This window comes from Chlorocebus sabaeus, chromosome 21, assembly GCF_047675955.1.
Source record: "Chlorocebus sabaeus isolate Y175 chromosome 21, mChlSab1.0.hap1, whole genome shotgun sequence".
Lineage (NCBI taxonomy): Eukaryota > Metazoa > Chordata > Mammalia > Primates > Cercopithecidae > Chlorocebus > Chlorocebus sabaeus.
In genome coordinates this window covers 124,907,614-124,930,225 of record NC_132924.1, presented here as the reverse complement: position 1 = coordinate 124,930,225, position 22,612 = coordinate 124,907,614, and the positions used below count along the sequence as shown (strand labels likewise).

General features: G+C 35.0%; 1 protein-coding gene across 12 annotated transcripts in view; it reads left to right on the top strand.

Moving 5' to 3' along the window:
- The window catches only part of KMT2C (lysine methyltransferase 2C), a 290,786-nt gene that overhangs the window by 135,680 nt on the left and 132,494 nt on the right, over positions 1-22,612 (top strand). For all 12 annotated transcript variants that reach the window (XM_073009508.1, XM_073009512.1, XM_073009515.1 and 9 more), the window contains 3 exons: positions 11,814-11,976; positions 19,711-19,882; positions 21,717-21,831. In XM_073009508.1, the coding sequence (XP_072865609.1) occupies positions 11,814-11,976; positions 19,711-19,882; positions 21,717-21,831 (450 nt within the window). The remainder of the gene's footprint in view (positions 1-11,813; positions 11,977-19,710; positions 19,883-21,716; positions 21,832-22,612) is intronic.

The window sequence follows — 22,612 nt, the reverse complement described above, 5'->3', positions numbered from 1 at the left end:
TGTGTGAGAGTCATTGTTTTATTAAGGTGTATTTTACGTACGCTCTAATTCACCCCTTCTAGATGTGTATTGAATGTGATTTGGTAAATATGAACAGTCATTTAACTACCATCATAGTCAAGATACAGAATATACCCTTTACCCATAAATTTGCTCATGACCCTTTGAAGTTACTGCCTTCCTCCCATTCCAGCTCCTGGCAATCACTGATCTGTTGCTTTTGTATAGTTTTGCCTTTTCTAGACTAATACATGAATGGAACCATACAGTATGGAATCTTTTCTGTCTGCCTCTTTTTACTTAGCATAATAGTTTTGAGATTGGTCCATTCACTAGCTTACAGTTAAGTTTCTTTCAATTTTTGGCCAGTATATAAAGCTGGTGTGAGCATTTATATAACATGCTTCATGTGGATGTATCTTTTCATGTTTCTTGGGTAAATACCTAGGACTGGAATTTCTGACTTGTTGGAAATATATTCTTAACTTTGGAAAACAGTTTCACAGTTTCTTAAAAAGTGTCTGTGTAACTTTTCCATTTCTAGAGATCCGAGAGTTCCATTTGCTGTACATTGTTGCCAGCACTGGATATTGCCACTGTTTCTAAATTTTAACCATCTGTTTGGCATTTAGTGATACTTTATTGTGGTTTGATTTTGCATTCCCTGATGATTAATTAGATTGAGCATCTTTTTAGGTCTTTATTTGCCATTTGTATATCTTTGGTGACATGTCTGTTAAAATATTTTGTCTCTGCCACCATTTTTTTCCAATTGATCTGCTTGTCATCTTGAGTTGTAAGAGTTTTTTATATATTATTTACAGAAGTCAGTTATTGGAGATGCGTTTTATAAATATTTTTGCCTAATGTTTGACTTGTTTTCATTTATTTAGTGATGTTTATTGAACAGCAGAGGGTTTAATTTTGATGACATTTGTCATTTGTTAATTTTTTTGGGATTTGAAAAAATTATGCTTTTTATGCCTTATTAAAAAATCTTTGCCTGCCCCAGGGTTACTTGTAGGTTTAAAAAATCCATTTATGGTTAAATTACACATAAGAGAATATGAGATAAGATTCATGTTTCTTTGTTTTCCATACGGATTATTTAGCAGTTCCAGCATCATTCTAAGTGATTATTTATTTCTCTCTCGAATTATCTTGGCCCCTTGGTCAAAAGTTAATTGAATATGGAAAAGTGAGTCTATTTCTGTATATTCTGTTCTTCTGACTTATTTTTCTCTCCTTATACCAAAACCAAACACAAAATAGATTTTTTTTTTCAGAATCACAAGTTCATATTTATGTTTTCAGTTTAATTCAGTGTCACAATTACATATCTTTAAAACAGCTTTATACCTGTAGCTAAGCTATAATTGTATATTTTCTTTTAATGTCATCTTTCCTATAACTGAAAAAGTCATTAAAAGAAGAAAAGATTATTTTTGTTTCAATTTAAAAGTAATCAAAACTAAGTGTACAAGTATTAAATAGTTAAAGCTAGTAGATCAGTAATGAAATTTAATACTGCGTTTTGCTATCTCTTTTTGAGTTTACTGGTGATGTAAAAGATATTTGAGTTATTTGCTGTGATTATATAAATACTCTTTTGATGCGTAATTCAGCTGTTAGCATCATGTTAATTTGTGGCATTAATATTTTTACTGATAGCCCTTCTGTGATTCTGATTTTTGGTAGTGGTTTTTACCTGGCAAGTAGCATTTTGTCGGTTGGCAGGTACTGGGAATCTGCTTTATCACTTCTTTTTTAAGAAAAGTGGAAAACACAAACAGTTTGTTCACCAAAGTTATATTTCAAGGATTCCATTCAACCAGAATCTGGTTCACCTTATTGACTCAACTTGGGGATATATGTACTAGATTTTTACATAAATCTGTTTGGAGAAACTCATTTTATCCGTGTAATGTTTGTAAGACCAGAAGTTATTTTACTGTTCTTGAAATAAAACTTTTAAGAAGCTGAGTATTCTTCTGTTAGTTTCAAATTTGAACTAAAATTACCCCAAGGTTTTGGACTAAAGAGAAAGCAAATAATCTGTTCTTATGTTCTTAAAAGACTTGATTTAAGTGTATCCAACTAACTTGATTCTTACTGTGTCTGTGTTTACTCCTACTCAAATGAAAGCTTTAAAATTTTTTCCCACTTTTTGAAGTGTTTAACTCTTCTGTACTATGCAGTGTTTTTTAACTTTAAAGTTGTGTTAAGCAAACATGTTTAAATTAATATTTCAATTTCAAAACCCTAATTTCAAACAATAAATTTTATCATCATATACATTATGAGCTTTTAGGAATAACCAAAAAACCGGGGGTGGATGTTTCATGTGGAAGTTATGTGTATCCCTTTTCTGCTTTTGGCTAAGGACAGATATCTTAGAATTAGCTTTATGGTGCATTAATCTATATGATTATTTCAGTTAATATCATCTTAATATAATACAGGTTACTTGAGAAGAAAACAAACTCTTGGCCGGGCGCGGTGGCTCAAGCCTGTAATCCCAGCACTTTGGGAGGCCCAGGCGGGCAGATCACGAGGTCAGGACCATCCTGGCTAACACGGTGAAACCCCGTCTCTACTAAAAAATACAAAAAAACTAGCCGGGCGATGTAGCGGGCGCCTGTAGTCCCAGCTACTCGGGAGGCTGAGGCAGGAGAATGACGTAAACCTGAGAGGCAGAACTTGCAGTGAGCCAAGATCCAGCCCCTGCACTCCAGCCTGGGCAACAGAGTGAGACTCCGTCTCAAAAAAGAAAAAAAAAAAAAAAAAAAAAAAAAACAAACTCTTAACCCACTGTTGGAGAGATAGCAGGTGGGATACTAACTTTGATACAGAATTTTATGTGAGGAAAAAAAGGAAAATATTTTCCATTAAAAGTTGAGTTTTTATCTAAAATTCTCCTAATTTTCTTTAAAAAACCTTAATTTTTCTAAAAACATGTTGAAGAATTATATATAAAATTCACTTTGCTGTATATATAGGCTGTATCTATAAAGCCTATATATATAGCCTGTATATATGCTATATGCTCTCTCTATATGGTATATGCTACATATATATAGCATATAGCATATATATAGGCTATATATATAGCAGGTGAATAATAGATATACATTTCTAGGAATACCCCAAATATTAGAACGCATATACTAAAATCACATCAGGAAACAAATAATAGCATCCCAGAAATTCCATTCAAGCCTCCTGTTGGTTACTACTCCTAACTCCCCAAAGACATGCACTGTCATCACTACTAACAACATAGGTGAGTCTTGCATGTTTGTACTTTGTATAAATGAGCTACTAAGTACTGTTTTCTGCCATCTTTCACATATGTATTTGTGAGATAAATCCAAATTGTTGCTTCCAGTTGTTTATTTTTCTCATTGATGTATAGTATTCTGTTGTTAAGAGTACCGTAATTTATTTATTTTACTGTTGGGCATTTTGGGGACTTTCAGTTTGAGGTCATTATGAATTATGTTTTATGAACATTCCAGTACATTTCTTTTGGTTGACACTGAGAGTATTTTATGGATTCTAATCCCGGAGTGGCTACTTTTTTTTCTTTCTTTCTTGTTTTTCTGAGACAAGGTCCAGCTCTGTTGCCCAGGCTGGAGTGCAGTGGCACAATCTTGGCTCACTGCAACCTCCACCTCTTGGGTTCAAGCAGTTCTTCTGCCTCAGCCTCCCGAGTAGCTAGGATTACAGGCGTGCACAACCATGCCTGGCTAATTTTTGTTTTTTTTTTTTTTAGTAGAAATGGGGTTTCGCCATGTTGGCCAGGCTGGTCTCAAACTCCTGGTCTCAAGTGATCTGCCTGCCTTGGCCTCCCAAAGTGCTGGGATTACAGGCATGAGCCACCATGCCTGGCTGTATGTTATGACAACAAGACAGAGTATTCAGTACATTTCCATAATCAATGAATTTGCCTTTATTACTTGTATGTAACTAATTATGAACTCCTTGAGTTCAGTTCCTCTTTCATTTCCTGACTTATGGGCTTGAGCAAGGAATTTAACCTCTCTGCTTCATTTGTAAAATGAAAAATAGTGGTATCTACCTAAAATGGTTGTGGTTAGATGGGAATAAAGTAATTTCTTTTCTTTTCTTGCTTACTTTTTTTTTTTTTTTTGAGATGGAGTCTCACTCTGTTGTCTAGGCTGGAGCGCAGTGGCGCGATCTCGGCTCACTGCAACAACCTCCACCTCCTGGGTTCAACTGATCTCCTGCCTCAGCCTTTTGAGTAGCTGGGATTACGGGCGCCTGCCACCAGGCCCAGCTAATTTTTGTATTTTTAATAGAAATGGGGTCTCACTATGTTGGTCAGGGTGGTCTCAAACTCCTTACCTCAAGTGATCCACCCACTTCTGCCTCCCAGAGTGTTGGAATTACAGGCATGAGCCACCGTGCCTGGTGTAGATGGGAATAAAGTAATTCTTATAAAGTACTTGGCTTAGTTGCTGGCAAATAATAATGCTTACTGATTCTTGCATATTACCCATATTTTATTGGCTAACTTTATGCCTTCCTTAAATTATGAAATTCTATAAAGTATCCTTGTCTATTTTAAAATTATACTCATTTTTATAACTTACAAGCTTTATTTTTATATATCCAGGATACTAGATATTTGTAATTCAAATTGGAGGTTATTTTTTGTCATTTGATTTTTTTTTTTCTGTAATGTGTGTTCTCACCACATAGAAGTTTTTACATTTTTATGTAGTCAGATTTATTCATGTTTTTATTTATGGTTATGTTAAAGATAGCTATTCGGGACATATTTCTTCAGGGTTTATAATTTATGTATGTTGTTACAAATAGAGAAATTACTTTTTCTTTGACCCAATAGGTCAAGGGCACTTTTGTGGACTCAGAAAGCTTGCCTCTCCTATTTTATTTTAGAAAAATCTCTGAGATTCTGCCTCCTCGTTTCCAAGCCGGAGTTTAAAATATTTACATTTTTACTTCATAGTGTTAAGACATTGTGTAATGTAAGTATAGTGTTTAAAAAAATATCTTAAAAATGTAATAGTGATTTGGCAGAGACCAAAGCATGGAGGGCCTTGAAATGCTGCTCTATTTGTTATCTGTTATTATAAAGCAGTTACCATAAACTTAATATTTTAAAACAGCACCCATTTACTTAGGTCAGAACTCTGGGCATCAGGCTCAACTGTGCTCTCTGTTTAAGGTCTCACAAGACTCGAATCAAGGTGTTACCTGGGTGGAGGTTCTGGGGGTGAATCCTCTTCTAGGCGCATTCAGGAGTGGGAGGAATTCAGTTCTATGCAGTTGTAGGACTGAGCTCACCATTTTCTTACTGCCTATTGGCCTGGGTCACTCTCAGCTCCTAGAGGCCACTCTTTGGTTTTTGCTCCTGGCTCTTTTTAATCTTCAAAGACAGCAACAGTGTATTGAAATGTTCCCTTGCTGTGAATTTCCCTTTTGCTACTAGCTGGAGAAAACTCTGCTTTCAAAGGGGTTGTTTGATTAGATTAGGCAAATCTCCCTTTTGATTAATTCAAAGGCAGTTGATTGGTGACTTTAATCTGCAGAATTCCTTTGCCATATAATGTATTAATAGTATTATCCCTGCCATGATATTTCACCATATTTACAGCCTCTGTATTAGGGTAGGAAATTTGGTCGGGTTGGTGGTATGCGGGCATTTTAGAATTCTGCCTGCCACACTTTCTGTATTGAGGGGTTTGCATCTGATTCAGAGTATATTTGTATTCCTTTAGAAAGATTACTGTGGCAGCAGTGAGGAGGATGGGTCAGAAAGGAAAGATACTGGCAGGAGAAAAATTCCACTCTTAGCAGTCTCTATTTTGATTTTGTAATGTCGTTTGATGTTATTTTTTTTAGCAGATGTTTCAATCAGAAATGTGTGTTTAATAGTATGCCAACTAGAATAATTAGCCTGGGCCAGAACAAGAATTAGGAATCAGTCATTGAAATATTCATTACTTCAGGTCAATTCATATACAGAATAATTTCATAGATTAGGTTTTATTTCAGTCAGTTTTATTTCATTTTCTAAAGTGAACAGTTGTTTAAACACCCGAATCTCATTAATAGCACTTTAATAAACACAGTATTAGGGTGGGTTTACTTTCCCACATTGCGAATCTCATGGATTCTATGTTGATTCTTATTGGCCTAATTTTTGAATCGAGCATTATTTATTTTAATTCTTTGGTCTTACAGTTTTGTATTTTTCAAGCTATATTTTTTCCTCTGAATACCACATTTGCCACATCTCAGATTTTTTTGATATTTCTTAATCATTTAAAAATAATACATGATTTTTCTTCCTTAAATTCTGCTGTTATATAGAAAGGAGTTTTAAATTTTGCCAGTGGATAGATTTGGGAGTTTATCCTTATATTGTGAATTTCTAATTTTTATTGTATTAGGTCTAGGGACACATATGCTTTTACTGAATATAACCTAGGAAATACCTGCTTTTTAAAATACATGGGCGTTTCTTTATGACCATACATGTGAATTTTTTTTGAAAATTCTATGTACATTTGAATAGAATATATTTTCTTTATTTTTGAAATACAGAGATCTGTGTGTATTTTATGTGTCAGTTTGAATCAAACCTGATCATTGTTATTATTTATTTAATATCTATTTAATATCCTGATTTGAGAGCTATGTTAAAGTCTAATCTATGCATGTTATTTCTACTCAGCTTTACTTTTTATATATGAAATATATTAGGTGTATAAACTTTAATGACTATGGCTTCTTTTGGAATTCACACTGTAACATAAAACATGTTATTATGAAATACTATCTTTGACTTGTTCATTGCTTTTTAGTTTGAATTCTATTCCTTTGGAATTATTGCTATACCTGCATTTTTTGGATAGCATTTGTTTGTGTTTTTTCCCCTCAAGTCTGTTTTTGAGTTGTGTATGTCACTGTGCATATGTATGAGTGTGTATATATATATAGTATCAGGCCGCTCCTGTGTTGCTATAAAGGAATACCTGTTGCTGGGTAATTAATAACAAGAAGAGGTTTAATTGGCTCAAGATTCCACAGACAGTACAGGAAGTGTGATGCTGGCATCTGCTTCTGGTGAGGGCTTCAAGAAGTTAGAAATCATGGTGGAAGGAGAAGGGGGAGCAGGCATCTCATAGAGCAAGAACAGGAGCAAAGGAAGAGGGGTGGAGGTGCCATACACTTTTGAACAACCAGATATTGTGAGAACTCATTCATTATCACAAGGATAGCACCAAGCCATGAGGGATTTGCCCCCATGACCCAAACACTTCCTATAACGCCCCACCTCCAACATTGGGAATTACATCTCACCGTGAAATTTTGGCAGGGACAAATATCCAAAGTATTTCATTCATTTTTTATTATATATGTTGTACACACACACACACACACACATAAATGAAGTCTGTAGTGTAGTTTTATGTAAAATATGTATATGTGGTAAGTAGTATATTTTGCATGTTTTGAAAGTTGCTGTCTTTTACTAATTTAACCTATTTACATTTGTTTTCTATGGACTTGAATGTTAGCTTAACAGGCATTAAAATTTTGGTTTTAAATAATTTTTTATAGACCTAGGAAAATAATGATTTTTTTGGGTTTCTTTTTAATTCAGTATTGATAATGAGACCTGATGCCTGATTCTTCTTTCTTTGTAATGATCTGTTTTCTTCTTTATGTGGCTCCAAGAATTTTCCTTTTATCCTTGTTATTTCAGACTATCTGGGAAGTTTTTACCTGAAGCTGCCATTCAGGGAGTTTAAGGAGGCATTGTTACAGATTAAGAGTGGGTATTTTTGTAGGGATATAGAGATAAGTGGAACAGTGATAATGACTCTTTGTGTTTTAGGTTCTTCATCTGTTGAATGAGGATTATGCTTAATTAAATGTTAGCTTTTATTATTAGATATTTTCATAACTTTTCCTTTAGAATTTAGGTGATTAAAATCCCTCCCATTTTCTCCCTTTCTGGTACTCATATAAAACAGACATTGGACCTTCTGGATCAGATTTTCATGTCATTTTACCTCTTTCTCTTACTTTCCATCTTTTTTCTTTATTACTGCATCCTGGGAGAATCCTAGTTGCCTAATAACTAAGAAAAGATTGGTGAAGGTTAAAAACAAATTTGGAGCATGGGGAGCCTTATAATACTTATTTATTAGAGTACGTAGCCTAAGACCATTGCTATAGTTGATACAGAATAAATACTGGATAGTTAATTAAATGAACTGTGGAATATTTAACTTCTTGGTATTTTTTTATGATACAACTTTAATCTCAGAAATTTTGTTCATTCTGTTTTGTTTTATAAATATATTTTGACAGATTCTTATTTCAATCTATTAAAGAAAAGTTTTGAAAATTCCTCAGACTTGTTCTTAAAACTGGTAATATGAGCTCTCACTGAGTTTTTGTTGTTATTGTGTTCTTGGATTAATATGGGAAAATATTATAACATTATAACATGCTACTTTTTTTTTTTTGTTTTTGTTTTTGTTTTTAAATTTTAGAGACAGGGTCTCGCTTTTGTTGCCCAGGCTAGAGTGTAGTAGCATGATCACAGCTCACTGCAGCCTCAACCTCCTGGGCTGAAGCAGTTTTCCCACCCCAGGCTCGTGAGTAGCTGGGACTATAGGTGCATGCCACCATGCCCACCTAATTATTGTATTTTTTGTAGAGATGGCGTTTCACCATGGTGCCCAGGCTGGTTTTGAACTTCTGAGCTCACATAATCTACCTGCCTTAGCCTCCCGAAGTGCTGGGATTATAAGCATGAGCCACCATGCCCAGCCAAGAGCTATTTTCTTTATCCCTCCTCCCCAAATGTTAATTAGCTTTGTAATTGTTACTTATGTATTATATATGTTACTTATTATATTATTAATATTTTAACTTGCTCGATTTCTTTTACGTGTAGTGTATAAGAGTGTTGACATTTGAGAAGTTCCCTGTCGAAATTCATTCTTTGATATTGTCTACAATTTTACAAGTACTGTTTATTTGGTTTAGGAAGATGCATTCCAGACTATGTATATATAGTAAACATTTTCTTTTAATGCCGAATATTCTTCATTAGCTATGTAATTGTAACCGATGGGTTTGAAGTGTTCTCCTAAATGTAGTGTTTTATTTTCCTTCCTTTATTCACTGATATCTTTATATGATATTGTAAATTAGTATGTTAGATATATTCCAGTACTTTTCATAGTAGTTTAGCTAATGTCATATAATATTTTTCATTGCAGGTATGATTAAGAGAACATATTTGTATTTCTAAAATGAGAAAGACACTGAGAAGATGGTCAATTTAAATTATTTATGTTATTATATACTTACCACTCATTATATTTTGTCTGCCAAGATTATTTTTAGTGCAGAAGGCTTCCGCAAAACTTTCCATATGGTATCAAAATAAGCGATTTTAGATTTTATCAATTCAGCAGAAATTATTTTGTTATGTTAATGAGTTGTTACAAACATTTTTCAACAGATTGATTGTACTTTTTCTCTTGACATTTATGTGGCCTTTCTGTTTAGACATTTAGACTACCCAAGGTGTTGTATTTGTAGTTAATTCTGGGTTCTGTTAATGCACTAAACATATTTATATAGATACCTTGGGAGTTATAATACAAAAAATTACCTGTATTGTGAAAGCTTGTTATTACACTTTATCAGTGAAGACAAATATTTATTTTTTTCTGTGTTTCTAATGCATTAATACCCTGGAGTGCCAAAATAGAACTGAAATGTTATTCTGTATATTTATGTAAAATTAAAGTGTCACAACTATAATTAGTGTTTATGAGTTATTTAGAAGCTATAGTGGTCTATTGCCTTGCACTCAGAATTTGTGGAAGACACACCAAGAGTCACTTAGCTTTCTTTTTTCTGCTTTAATTTTCTTTCCCTCCCTTCCTTCCTTCCTCCCTCCCTCCCTCCCTCCCTCCCTCCCTCCCCGCCTGCCTGCCTGCCTGCCTGCCTGCCTGCCTGCCTTCCTTTCTTTCTCTCTCTCTTTTTCTCTCTTTCTCCTCCCTCCCTCCCTCCCTCCCCCCTGTCTTTTGTTCTTTTGTTCTTTCTTTTCATGGAGTCTGGCTCTGTTGCTCAGGCTGGAGTGCAGTGGCGTGATCTCGGCTCACTGCAGGCTCCGCCTCCTGGGTTCACGCCATTCTCCTGCCTCAGCCTCCCGAGTAGCTGGGACTACAGACACCTGCCACCACGCCCGGCTAATTTTTTGTATTTTTAGTAGAGATGGGGTTTCACTATGTTAGCCAGGATTATCCTGGTCTCGATCTCCTGGCCTCGTGATCCGCCTGCCTTGGCCTCCCAGAGTGCTGGGGTTACAGGCATGAGCCACCGTGCCCGGCCAAGTTTTTATATCTTTTTCTATTCTTAGTTCTTTCTGATTCAGCCCTCAAGAGTCACTTAGCTTTGCTATGTTGATTCAATGCAGTGGACTGATGACAGTGAGGAAGAGTTTGATATTATGTGATATACAGATTTATACATAAAACATTGAAAACAATTATACTTTTAACTACTGTAGTTTCTGGTTAATGAGCAGAATATAGAGTCAGTGTAGTAACTTGTGAAGATATCCACAGTAATGTTAGCAGGGTCCAACTGTCTCTGTTACATGAGGCTCCAGTTATCTCAGCTAAGCTATTTATGAGCCACACTTACAAACAAGATCACCAAAAGTTAAGTCTTTTTGGTATATATAAACAGGAACACCTATCTATTAGGGCCTATATCAAGCAGCATTTTTAGTGCTTTGGATACAAAGATAGTATGGCACCACGATTGAAGGATCTTGGACTAGGATGAGGAAAAGATAAACAATGATCATGTAATGGCATAAGCAAGTAAGTACCATGTAATGGTGTAAACAAAAATATATATTAGATAGGCATTTCCCACAGATAGATTTCATACTGTATGGTACAGGGTCCATCAAACTCTGCTCAAAGAAAATGATGCTCAAAGTGGACTTGGGAGAATGAGGAAGAGTTTATGAATCATTCTAAGGGAAAACTGAATAAGTAAATGCAACATTTTAGATAATTTGTTCTGACTTCTTATATGTTCACTTACCCTAGACTGCCCCTCTTGTTTGGGGCTTATTTCTGTGTGTTTTACCACTTGCAAGATAATGGAGGCAGGTTGAAATGGGAAAGATACCAGATGACTAATTTTTTTCCCTGCATTTCCATCTTTTGTTAAGAAATTTGAAATTGATTGCTGCATTGAAGTATGTAATTTTTTGTGTGTGAGTCTTTAACCATTTGTGTCCCCGTTAACTTATAATTGATGAGTTTATTTTGTATTTATTTCTAGGCTGGGTAAAAAATAGTAATGTGTCTCATAAATAATATATATTCCTATTACTGGTTTTGGTGGGATTTAAAAACTTTATAATAATCCTCAATATAGAAACCTACCCTTTTAACCATATTACTATTTGCTTTTTAAAAAAATCTTTAGGTTTTGTTTCAAAAATGCTTCAGAATTTATTTTTGAAAATATAAGGAAAAAGTGAAATTCTAACTTTCTAATTTGAATGGGAGGATGAGTTGGTAGCACACAAAGCACTAAATTGAGTAATGTAGATTTTGCTATTTTTAACTAATCCTTTGTTTAATATTTTGCAGGTTCAATTTGTTTTACTTGTGATGTACAGAGAGTTTTTTACACCTTCCCAGCTTATATTTGAATATCCCTTTTCAAGGTTTTATAAAGAGATTTCTCTCCTTTACCCCTTTCAGCGATGTGCATTTTGTAAGCACCTTGGAGCCACTATCAAATGCTGTGAAGAGAAATGTACCCAGATGTATCATTATCCTTGTGCTGCAGGAGCCGGCACCTTTCAGGATTTCAGTCACATCTTCCTGCTTTGTCCAGAACACATTGACCAAGCTCCTGAAAGATGTAAGTTTACTATGGATAGATTTTTAAACTTCAACCAATGTACTTAAAATAACAAATGTTGTAAATTCCCTGAGTGTTATTCTACTTGTATTAAAAGGTAATAATACATAATCTTTAAAATCTGAGGGATCTTTGCCAGAGATCCTTGGGGAGGGAAATGTTATCAATGGTTTCATTGAAGTTAGATCCAAAAAGTTATTTCCTCAGAAAAATCAAATAAAGTTTGCATACTTTTTTATTCTTAAAACATTTTAAAAACCACTGTAGAAAGACATAAATACTGACTATGCAGTATTTCTAATTTATACTATAAAATAATTTATTAAAAAGTCAATCAGTATTCAACATCTTTTACACTAAAAAGTCATCCAGTTGAAGAATTAGAATACAGTTCATTCAGGTGTTATTTCAGGATTTACATTAATAGGAATACCAAACACTTCTGAAATTCTTAGAAATTGTGTATCCCTGATAAGTGTGACAGAAATCTCTCCTAGCACCTTTTCATGATTGGTCATCTGTAATCCACAGTTGTGCAGTTTTTCTTTCTTTTCCAAATAGTATTTTATAATTCAATGAAAATGTTTAAGTGCTTGAAATTTACATTATAGAGGAAATTATAACTCTTTACTATTGTATCATTAAAGAGAGATCTCTCCTTTTTCTTACTATGTGTTTTCCCAGTGAGCGTGTATGTTTTGGGATTTTTTTTCCTGTAGTCTATTGAATTTCCAATCTCATTATGAAATCTCCATGATATTTTATTCAATCTTTTTTATGTCACCTCTCAGTTACCTAATGTTAACTTTTACCTGTTCTTACAAAGTTGATAAAAGCTTTTTTTCTGTCTTCTCCAGGTCTGTGAAACATAAATATAGTTACCCCAGGCTTAAACTAATCTCAAATATAGTTAGTCTACATGATCATTATCCCTTATCTTTGTTGAGTACAATGATTTCATTTTCTGTTAAAATTATTTTGTGTTCACATATGTAATCATACTGCCCTTAGTAACCTAGTGTACAGACAAATTATAGGTAAGGTAAACTTAAATTTTAACTTATATTTAGGCTAATAAATAAGGGATTTAAAGTTTTAAAATGCTTTGGATTGCACACTCTTAAATCTGGAAGAGAAGAACTTTCATACACAGCAACTGCTACGGCTACTATTTATGTACCAAGTTACTTCAGCAAGTACATAAACTGGCAGTTATCAGAGTAGATTATATTCTGGGCGGTATAATAAATGTACTTTGTCTTCTCAATAAAACAATTTTGTGTGTGTGTAAGCATCTGAGTTTTATTCAGCCTTTTGTAGTTATGCTTTAGACCTCAGTAAACAACATGCAAACTTTTATAAGAATGTTTTTCTAATGTTAGAACATTTTATTACTTAATGGCAGTGCTACTTTCTACTGAAAACTGTGTTCTAATAGTATATACCTTCAGTTAATGTTAGCAATCATAAATCAGTTTGCAGAATAGTAAAATAAGTACTGAGGTGAGATAATTTGCTGTCGTCGATCATGTATGTAATGAAAGGTTTATGGCAACATCAAGCTAAAAGATATACTAAAATTATGAGTACTCTGCCTTTTTCCAAAACAGACTTATAGAGACTCATAAAAATACATGAGCAATAGGATAAAACTAAAAATAAGTAAGGAAATTTGACAATGGAAAATTTAGATAGGATAACTATGAAGATAATAGAGAGACCCCCCCCCAAATATAATTTTAGATGTAACCACAAATTTGGCCCTATACCTTTTTAGCAGTCAGTACAAAGAAGGAAATATGAACCCTTAATCTGATTCTTACTATTTATAGCAAGACGTCACTTGATATAATGATATAATAAGATGTCACTTGATACAATGCAATGAAAAATTGTCTTAAAGTATAGCCACCTTGTAGTAGAAAAATATCAGTTTCATAGGGCTGGTTCTTATGACAGCCTTCAAACTAAGTCAGTGGTATAAAATCAAGGCCTAAATGACTAAATTAGATTTCTTTGGGATTATTTATTTATTTATTTATTTATTTTTGAGATGGAGTCTCACACTGTCACCTGGGCTGGAATGCAATGGCGTGATCTCGGCTTACTGCAAACTCCGGCTCCTGGGCTCATGTGATTTCCCCTGCCTCAGCCTCCAAATAGCTGGGATTACAGGCGCATACCACCACACCCGGCTAATTTTTTATGTTTTTAGTAGAGATGGGATTTCACTGTGTTGGCTAGACTGGTCTTGAACTCCTGACCAGGAGGAAAGAGCATTCCAGGGAGAGGGAACAGACTACTACACAGACCTTGAGGAATGGACTTGGCATGATTCATGAACAGATAGCATGTCATTTTACTTGGAGCGTAGTAGCCTACTAGGTGGGTAGTAGAGACATCATCAAGGCGAACAAAAGCTAGATCATGTAGGCCTTGTAAGCAAGGGAAGGAGTTTGGGTTCTATTCAGTCTGCAATGAGAAGTCTTTGCAGGGTTTAAACATGGAAATGCTACATATCTTAATTCACCCCCTGTTCCTCAATGTATTTACTCATCATTTAGCTTTAATTCCTTTTACTTCACTTAAGCTTTAACTCCAGCCTCTTTTCTTTGGTTATCTTTGTGTTTCTTGACATTAAGTCCTGCTGCTTTTCTTCTACCCTAATTTCTGTCAGTCCTCTGACCTTTCTTATCTACCTACCAATGATATGGTCTAGCCTCTTTGAATGACATCCATGATTTAGTTTTTCTTTCCAGAGATTCCCTTTCATAGGCAAATCACCCAGCACAGTGTCCTGCCAGTAATGAAAATTGGCAGATGATAGGGTTTGATGGAAATTAGAAAGCAATGCCGATTTGGTCCTTCTTCAATTCACACTATATGATAGCTATTTTGACTTTTGTTGCTGTTCACCGATGCTTTTATTCTTACGTGTTGTCTGGACTTTCTTAAGCAATAACTTCATCAAGTTTAAGGATCTATGATAAGCTCCATTCTAATTTAAGCTCAATGTTTTTGTCTTTTTTATTTCTCTCTTCTCTTTTTTCAGCTGTCTCTTAGGAAATGACTTTCTCCAAAGATGATGATTTTGTTTCCTCTCACTTTTCTTCTGCCATAAGAACCTTGCTCCCCTTACTTCATTTAGCTTCTTCATTGTATGCCACTGTTGGCATTTCATGTCTACTTTTCTGTATACTCAAATACTCATCACTTTCATTGATGAGTAGTGAAGTTTGCTGAGGAATCAATTTGATTAGTAGTCAAGAGTCTGATCTTAGAAGCCACATAGACCTGGATTTTACTCCTGTCCCCTCTTAAATTATCTTTAGTTATAGCCTGTCTTTTTGCTTTTTCAGCTGTTTAAAGAAAAATTTCTTAGTTGAGTATTACTTTAAACTTAATGTCTCTGGCTTACAGATATATGTGTTTCTAAATATACATAGTTAATTTCTGACATGACACCAAAACTGTCCAGTAGTATTGATAATCTTCTTATACATGACCTCCAAAGTGTTGTTTCAGTATTCCCACACATCATCTCCCTGACTGGGAGGGTTGGAACCAACCTCATTTGTTTGTGTAGTGCTTTTAAAAATTATTGTTTTTCACATAAGGAAGGCATATTAGGTGTTTTTGCACCGGATGTATTACATAGATGTTTTTCTTTGACTAATTTATTACCAATGATCCATAGTAATCCAGTAACACAGCAAGGTTGTCAGTAAGGAATTGGTGGAAATCATCATAGTTTAAAAAGTGATTTTTGTGACAGTGACAGTTGTCTTGTTGCAGAGTGGGCTTTGTTGTATAAACAGTGCTGTGCAGTGTAAATATAACGTGAGCAACATAAGTAATTTTTCTAGTCAGCATGTTAAAAAGAGTAAAAGGAAACATTTGGGAATAATTGTAATAAATTTTATTTAATTCAATCATCCAAAATAGTAATATTTCAAATTTTGAGAGACTTGACTTTTTTCCCCTATTAAGATTTTGGAATCCGGTGTACATGTTATGTTTGCTGCACACCTCAATTTGAACTAATCACATTTCACTTACTCAGAAACCACATGTCGCTAGTAGCTGCCATGGCAAGTTGAAGTGTCAGGGGAGCAAACTCTAGGAAGTTTCACAGAAGCATTTTGGTGTTCCTAGGAAAGTATAATAGAAAAATCAATTGATTATCTGATAATTAGTTTCTGATAATTTGTTGAATATTCCCCTAATTTTTAAAAAGTTTTAAGGTGAGCAAAAAGAGATCAATTTTTAAATGTACATGTTTTGAAAGATAAATACTGGTACTCTTTAATATTAAGAAAAATAACTTATCCCAATTATGTCCTTTCTATCAAAAATGAACTAATTTATGATGCTTTCATTTTTAGATTAATGATTTATTTTAAATGCCTATCACTTTAAGAGACATTTAAAAGTGATTTTAGCAGTTAAGTCCTTCACTTAAAATATGTTCAATAAGACTTGATTCATGTTAGGCAGTTGGGGATACAAAGTTAAAAAAGTTAAGGCCCTGTCCTTCAAGGATTCACAGAGTTGTGCTGTAATTAATTGATTATGTAACAGAAGTTTCTTATAAGCATATGGGAAAACATAATATTCAACAACTAAATGGATAATATTTGGGTGTGATAATAGGTATTCAGGAAATAATGTGCAGAGTTTGTTTTTGAGACAGAGTCTCACTCTGTTGCCCAGGCTGGAGTGTAGTGGCGTAAACTCCAGTTACTGCAGTCTCCACCTCCCGGGTTCGAGCGATTCTCCTGCCTCAGCCTCGTGAGTAGCTGGAACTACAGACGTGTGCCACCATACCCTGCTAATTTTGTGTTTTTAGTAGAGATTGGGTTTCACCGTGTTGGCCAGGCTGGTCTCGAACTCCTGACCTCAAGTGATCCACCTGCCTTGGCCTCCCAAAGTGCTGGGATTACAGGCATGAGCCACCGTGCCCAGCCATGAGCAGAGTTTTGAAGGCTGCGAGCTCGACAGAAACACAAAATTTCAAGCAGAGGGAACAGAATGTGTGCAACCACACAAACATGAATAGCAGGTTATGTGAGGTGCGTGGCAGACAACCCACCATGACCACACAATAGGGAGTTGTTCTAGGATTCAGTCGGAAAGGGAGATAAGGGCCTTTTTGTCTTATACTTGAAAATTCTGATTTTCTTTTAGGTGAAAAATGAGGTATTGGTAGAGTTTTAATGTATACAGAGGTTAACAGATTTACATTTTTGAAGATTTTTCTGGATGGGTAGAAAATGATTTAGAGAGGATGTCAGAACCATAACTATAGATGGTTTGATGCAGAAGATAATGCAATTAGCAAGACAGAATATTAGGTAGGTACAAAGGTAATTGCGGTCTTTGCCATTAAAAGTAATGTCAAAAACTGTAATTACTTTTGCACCAACTTAGTATGATAGACTATAAACATATAAGGAAGAATGATGTATAGGAAGTTTAATACATAAGAATTGGGATCTGGCTGGATGTGTTGGGTCAGGGCTGAGTTCTGTGTCAACAGTGATACTAAGGTTTCTGCCTTTATCCATTCGTTAGAAAAATGGATGATGTTTTGGTTTTTTAAAAAAGTTTCACTTTTGAGCAGTTGAGTTTGAATGTTATTAGAACATCTGGCTATTGAGATCCAGTAAGACTTGAAGAATGAAGGTTTGGGGCTTACGAAAGAATTCTGGGGCCAATAATATAGATTTGGGAATCATGGTGGCATTTTATGGTGTGAGAGTTGATGTGATCACAAAGGGAAACTATGGGGGATTAGGAAAGAAGGAAAAGGATGAAATCCTAAGAAACTCCAGCATTTAGAAAGATTGTATAGGTACAAAAGCTAACAAAGGTGGATGAGATGAAAGTAGGGGAATACCTAAGGAGAAATTGGGAGAGAGTTGCCATGACAGAAACTAAGGAAGGGGGCATTTTAATGTGGAAGTGGCTAGGAATGCAAATGCTACAAAGTGCAAAAAAAAAAAAAAAAAAAAACCAAAGACTAAAACGTAACCATCTGGTTTCCTGTGTGCATTGGCAGCCTCACTCAAGTAGCTTCAGATGAGTAGTAGGTGCTAAGCCAGCCTTTGTGAAATATATCAGAGGTCCAGCCAGCGTCCACATTTTGAAGCCTGTTTTTTGGTAACTGCCCTCAAGCGAGGAATTATTTTCACATTTTTAAAAGCGTGTAAATAAAAACAAAAAGTAGACTTCTTGTCCGAGACTGCTGTGGCTCACAAAGCCTAAAATATTTAGTATCTGGCCCTTTTCAGGAAAAGTTTGCAGACTCCTGTACAAATAAAGGAAATATATTTTTACTCTATTTTAAGATGCTTGACTGGAAAAGAAAGGACGTATGAGTCAGAGAGGAATTGATAGGACTGACCAAACCTTCCAAAAATGGAAAAAAGGCTGAGTGCAGTAGCTCACACCTATAATTGCAGCACTTTGGGAGGCTGAGGCAGGAGGATTGCTTGAGCTTAGGAGTTTGAGACCAGCCTGGGCAATGTGGCAAAACCCCGTCTCTACTAAAAATATAAAAATTAGATGGGCGTGGTGGCACATGCCTGTAGTCCCAGCTACTGGGGAGGCTGAGGCATGAGAATCCCTTGAACCTGGGAGGCAGAGGTTATAGTAAGCCGAGATCACGCCACTGCACTCTAGCCTGGGTGACAGAGTGAAACTCGGTCTCAAAAAAAAGGAAAAAAAAATGGTTCATAGGCTTTGTGATACTTGTTAAATACAGGCATATTTATATATATTATCTAAGGTTGGTATGATATGCTTGACTGGAAAAGAAAACATATGAGTCAATAATAGGAATGATCAAACCCTCAACAAAATGAAAAGATTCATATACTTTGTGATACTTGTTATATACAGGCATTTTTTTATATATTATCTAAGATTGGTATGATTTTAGAATTATTTTCCTTATTTTTCAGTATGCATAAGTTTAATTGTATATTTGGCAGGGCACTTTATATTTATTTTCTGTTTTATATGTTAAAAGAACTGTTTTGTTTTAATCCACATTTAGGGATGGATGATGTCCATAATTATGTGGATTTTAATGCTTTTACAACTAGAAATTAATATAGATGAATATATAATTTAGTATATTAAGTAATTGTTTATGTATGAATGTGTAGCTTGTCTTTAATGTTCTTCTACACAAGACATTTTCCAGTAATTAAAAAAAGCCCTTATGTGATTTGAATAGTCTGTTTATGCTTAAGAAGCATCTTAGTTTAATTGATGCTAACGTTTCTTGATTTTGTCTCTTATCTGATTTTGTAATTTCAAAATAAATTTCACATTCAAAGAAAATGTTGATGTTACACTGCAAAGCGTTTCTCAGTTGGTATTTTCCTTGTTTGGTTCTTTCCAGTCAGCATATATTGAGCATTAATTAGGTATCCAGCATTATCATTGGCATTAAGAATAGAAAATTAAAGAACTGCTTATGGTCACAAGTAGATATAGCCACAAATAATTGCAAAACTATACGATTAAATTTAATGTGGTTACATTTAGATTAAATTCCCTAGTGTTTTTATTGATACCTCTTTCTGATTAGATGACAATTCAGTGTGAATAACTTCAAATGTCTGAAAGGTTCATGATGCAAATCCTTTCGAATGATTTTACTGTAAAGTCAGAAAAATTTTAAATTCTTATACAACAATTTCATTGTTTTACTGTTAATTATAGCAAAGGAAGATGCAAACTGTGCAGTGTGCGACAGCCCGGGAGACCTCTTAGATCAGTTCTTTTGTACTACTTGTGGTCAGCACTATCATGGAATGTGCCTGGATATAGCAGTTACTCCATTAAAACGTGCAGGTTGGCAGTGTCCTGAGTGCAAAGTGTGCCAGAACTGCAAGTAAGTTTTAATTTCAATTCAAAGCTGTGTATTGAGTTTAAGAGGGATCCTGTTACTAGGTGCTAAAGGTTTGTGTAGTATAATAAAGGTTCATATTTTAGCTATATTCATTCAGAGTGACTTCATCATACTTTAAAACATTACTGCATATTAACATTTATATTATTTTGAAAGAAGTTTAAACAAAACTGATTTTAATAATTTAAATTGCTCTGGTTGTCTAAAAAGCTAATTTAAATTTGCCAACAATTTAAAAAATAAGCGATGTTAACAATTTAAAACACGCATTAGAAGAATAAAGCAGCTTTTCTTAAGGGGGACTGGGGAGGAGATTTAATAGGATTTAAACCTCTAACTACAGAAGTAGAAGAATTACACTTGAACCAAAAAATCAGTCATGTGTTTGAATTTCCATTCCAGGAAGGACAGTTTCTATTATTTTAATGTACATCTGCATCTCTCTAAAAGCCACCTTGAGTAGGTCCTGGTCAGCATAATTCCAAAACGAAATATGTGGCATTTACAAATTTGTAAGGGGGTTATCTTTTCCTATTGTATTTCATCTCTTGGTCATTTCTCCAGTCTTTTCTGTGATTTCCCCTCGCACCCCCGTGATTCTAATGACCTCGATTATATGGGGATGTTACCAGCATCTTCATTTACAGGCTGAGGATTTTTGTTGTAACCAGCAAGAATTATGCCCAACTGCCATGATCAGTCTGTTTTTATTATTTAATTTGATAAGAAATAAGCATTGATATCTTAGAGTTATGTGACATAAATAGGACTACGTACCTTCATATTTTGGTAAAAATTAGATAAAATATCAGTAAATATTTATTCGACACCTTGTATCTGCACTCAGTTTCTTGGGAAGGATTGAAAGAAGTTGAAGGAAGAGTACTTTTTCTCCAAGATCTTTCCATGTAGCTGAAGAGATAAAACGTGACTTTTTATGTAGAGGTTGAACTGAATAATAACTGGAGGCCAACTGACCCATCTTCCTGTTGACTTCTATTTATCCCCCAGGTTTTGTTCAGAGATTCCTCTCTCAACTCTTCTTGCATTCTCCATTTTTTCTTTTCCCTCCTCTTGACATTAAAATCATAGTATCTGAAAGTGATTAATAGTCAAAAATCTCAACAGAGATAATGATATCGGACAGGGGCCCAATCTTTGGGGGCAGAAGAGTGTTTAGAGAAAGGTTTTAGGTTTTCAACTGTAATTCTTAATAATTATGACAAGGTTTGTATTTTGAAATAATTATTCAGCATTTAATTGCTTAGTAGACATTCTAAGCACTTGAACCTGCATTACGTTTAATTCTCACAGTAATCTTTTTTATTCCTGTTTTATACCTGAAACTCAGAGAGCTTTAGTCTAAGTTGTTCAGTGACACAGCTAGAAAACAGCAGCCTGAATACAAACAGAAATCTGATGCCAAACTTGATCGTCTTTACATTATATGACAGTGTCTTTTCAAGATTTGTTCCTTTCCACACAGTAGCACCTAGCAGTTATAGCACCTTCCTCTCGAAAGTTATATTCTAAAAGAAAAGATCAGAGGCTGTTCATCTTGCCTTAACCCTTCCTCCTTTGCAGGAATCCTAAAATGGCTAGAGCAAGTTAACCATAAGTGAGCCTTGAGTAAAGATTACCATTTAGGAGGTAATCCTTATGGCGGGGTTACCTCTATTATTATCTGCAGAGACAAAACAGATACTGAGGTATTTATGAACTGTGCAGTTCCCAGGACTGATTATTTTCATGATTACTTATGTTACAAAACATAAGTTTAAAGATAAGGCATCATTAATGCTATCTTATTTTTTAGACAATCGGGAGAAGATAGCAAGATGCTAGTGTGTGATACGTGTGACAAAGGGTATCATACTTTTTGTCTTCAACCAGTTATGAAATCAGTACCAACCAATGGCTGGAAATGCAAAGTAAGTTGTTTATTTTTTTTAAATCCTCTGTATGTTTTATATAGAGAACAGACGAATGGGATACCTATTCAAATCTATACATTACCATCAGCTTTTTAAAAAACAGCTTTATTGACTTATAATTGACATACAATAAACTGTACAAGATAATGAACATAGTCATCACCGCCAGAGGTTTCCTGGTGCCTGTTGGCTTGCTTTGCGGCTGTTCAAACACCTCTGTCTTCCCAGTCTGCTTTTCTACTATAGATTAGTATTCACTTCCTAGAATGTTTAATAAAAGCTTCATATAGTATATACTCGTTTTTGGTCTGGCTTCTTTAACTCAGTGTAATTATTTTGAAATTCATCTATATTGCTGCACAGGTCAGTAGTGGTTCTTTTTCATTACTGAGTGCTGGGGATACCACAGTTTGTTTATTGAATCACCTATTGGTGAACATTTGGGTTGTTTAAAATTTTGAGCTATTATAAAAAATGCCGATGAACTTATTAACTTACTTCCTACCTCATTTGGCTTCTGCCTCTCCAGAGTGAGGTGTTCAGAGCTGGGTGGGGGGCAGTGGGGTGGTGGAGATGGCCCTTGGAATCCGAGGTGTGGTTTAGCTTTTAAGCTTAGTCTTCCTGGGCTACTGGTGTTGAGAGGTTGAGGGATGGAGATGACCCTCAGGTGCTGCATGGGCCTGGAGCGGGTTTTTCCTGGAGCTGGAGAGGGCCTGATGGCCCGTGCGTGGGAGTGGAAGGCACAGCATCGTCATTGCCCTTCTTGGAATTGCTTTTT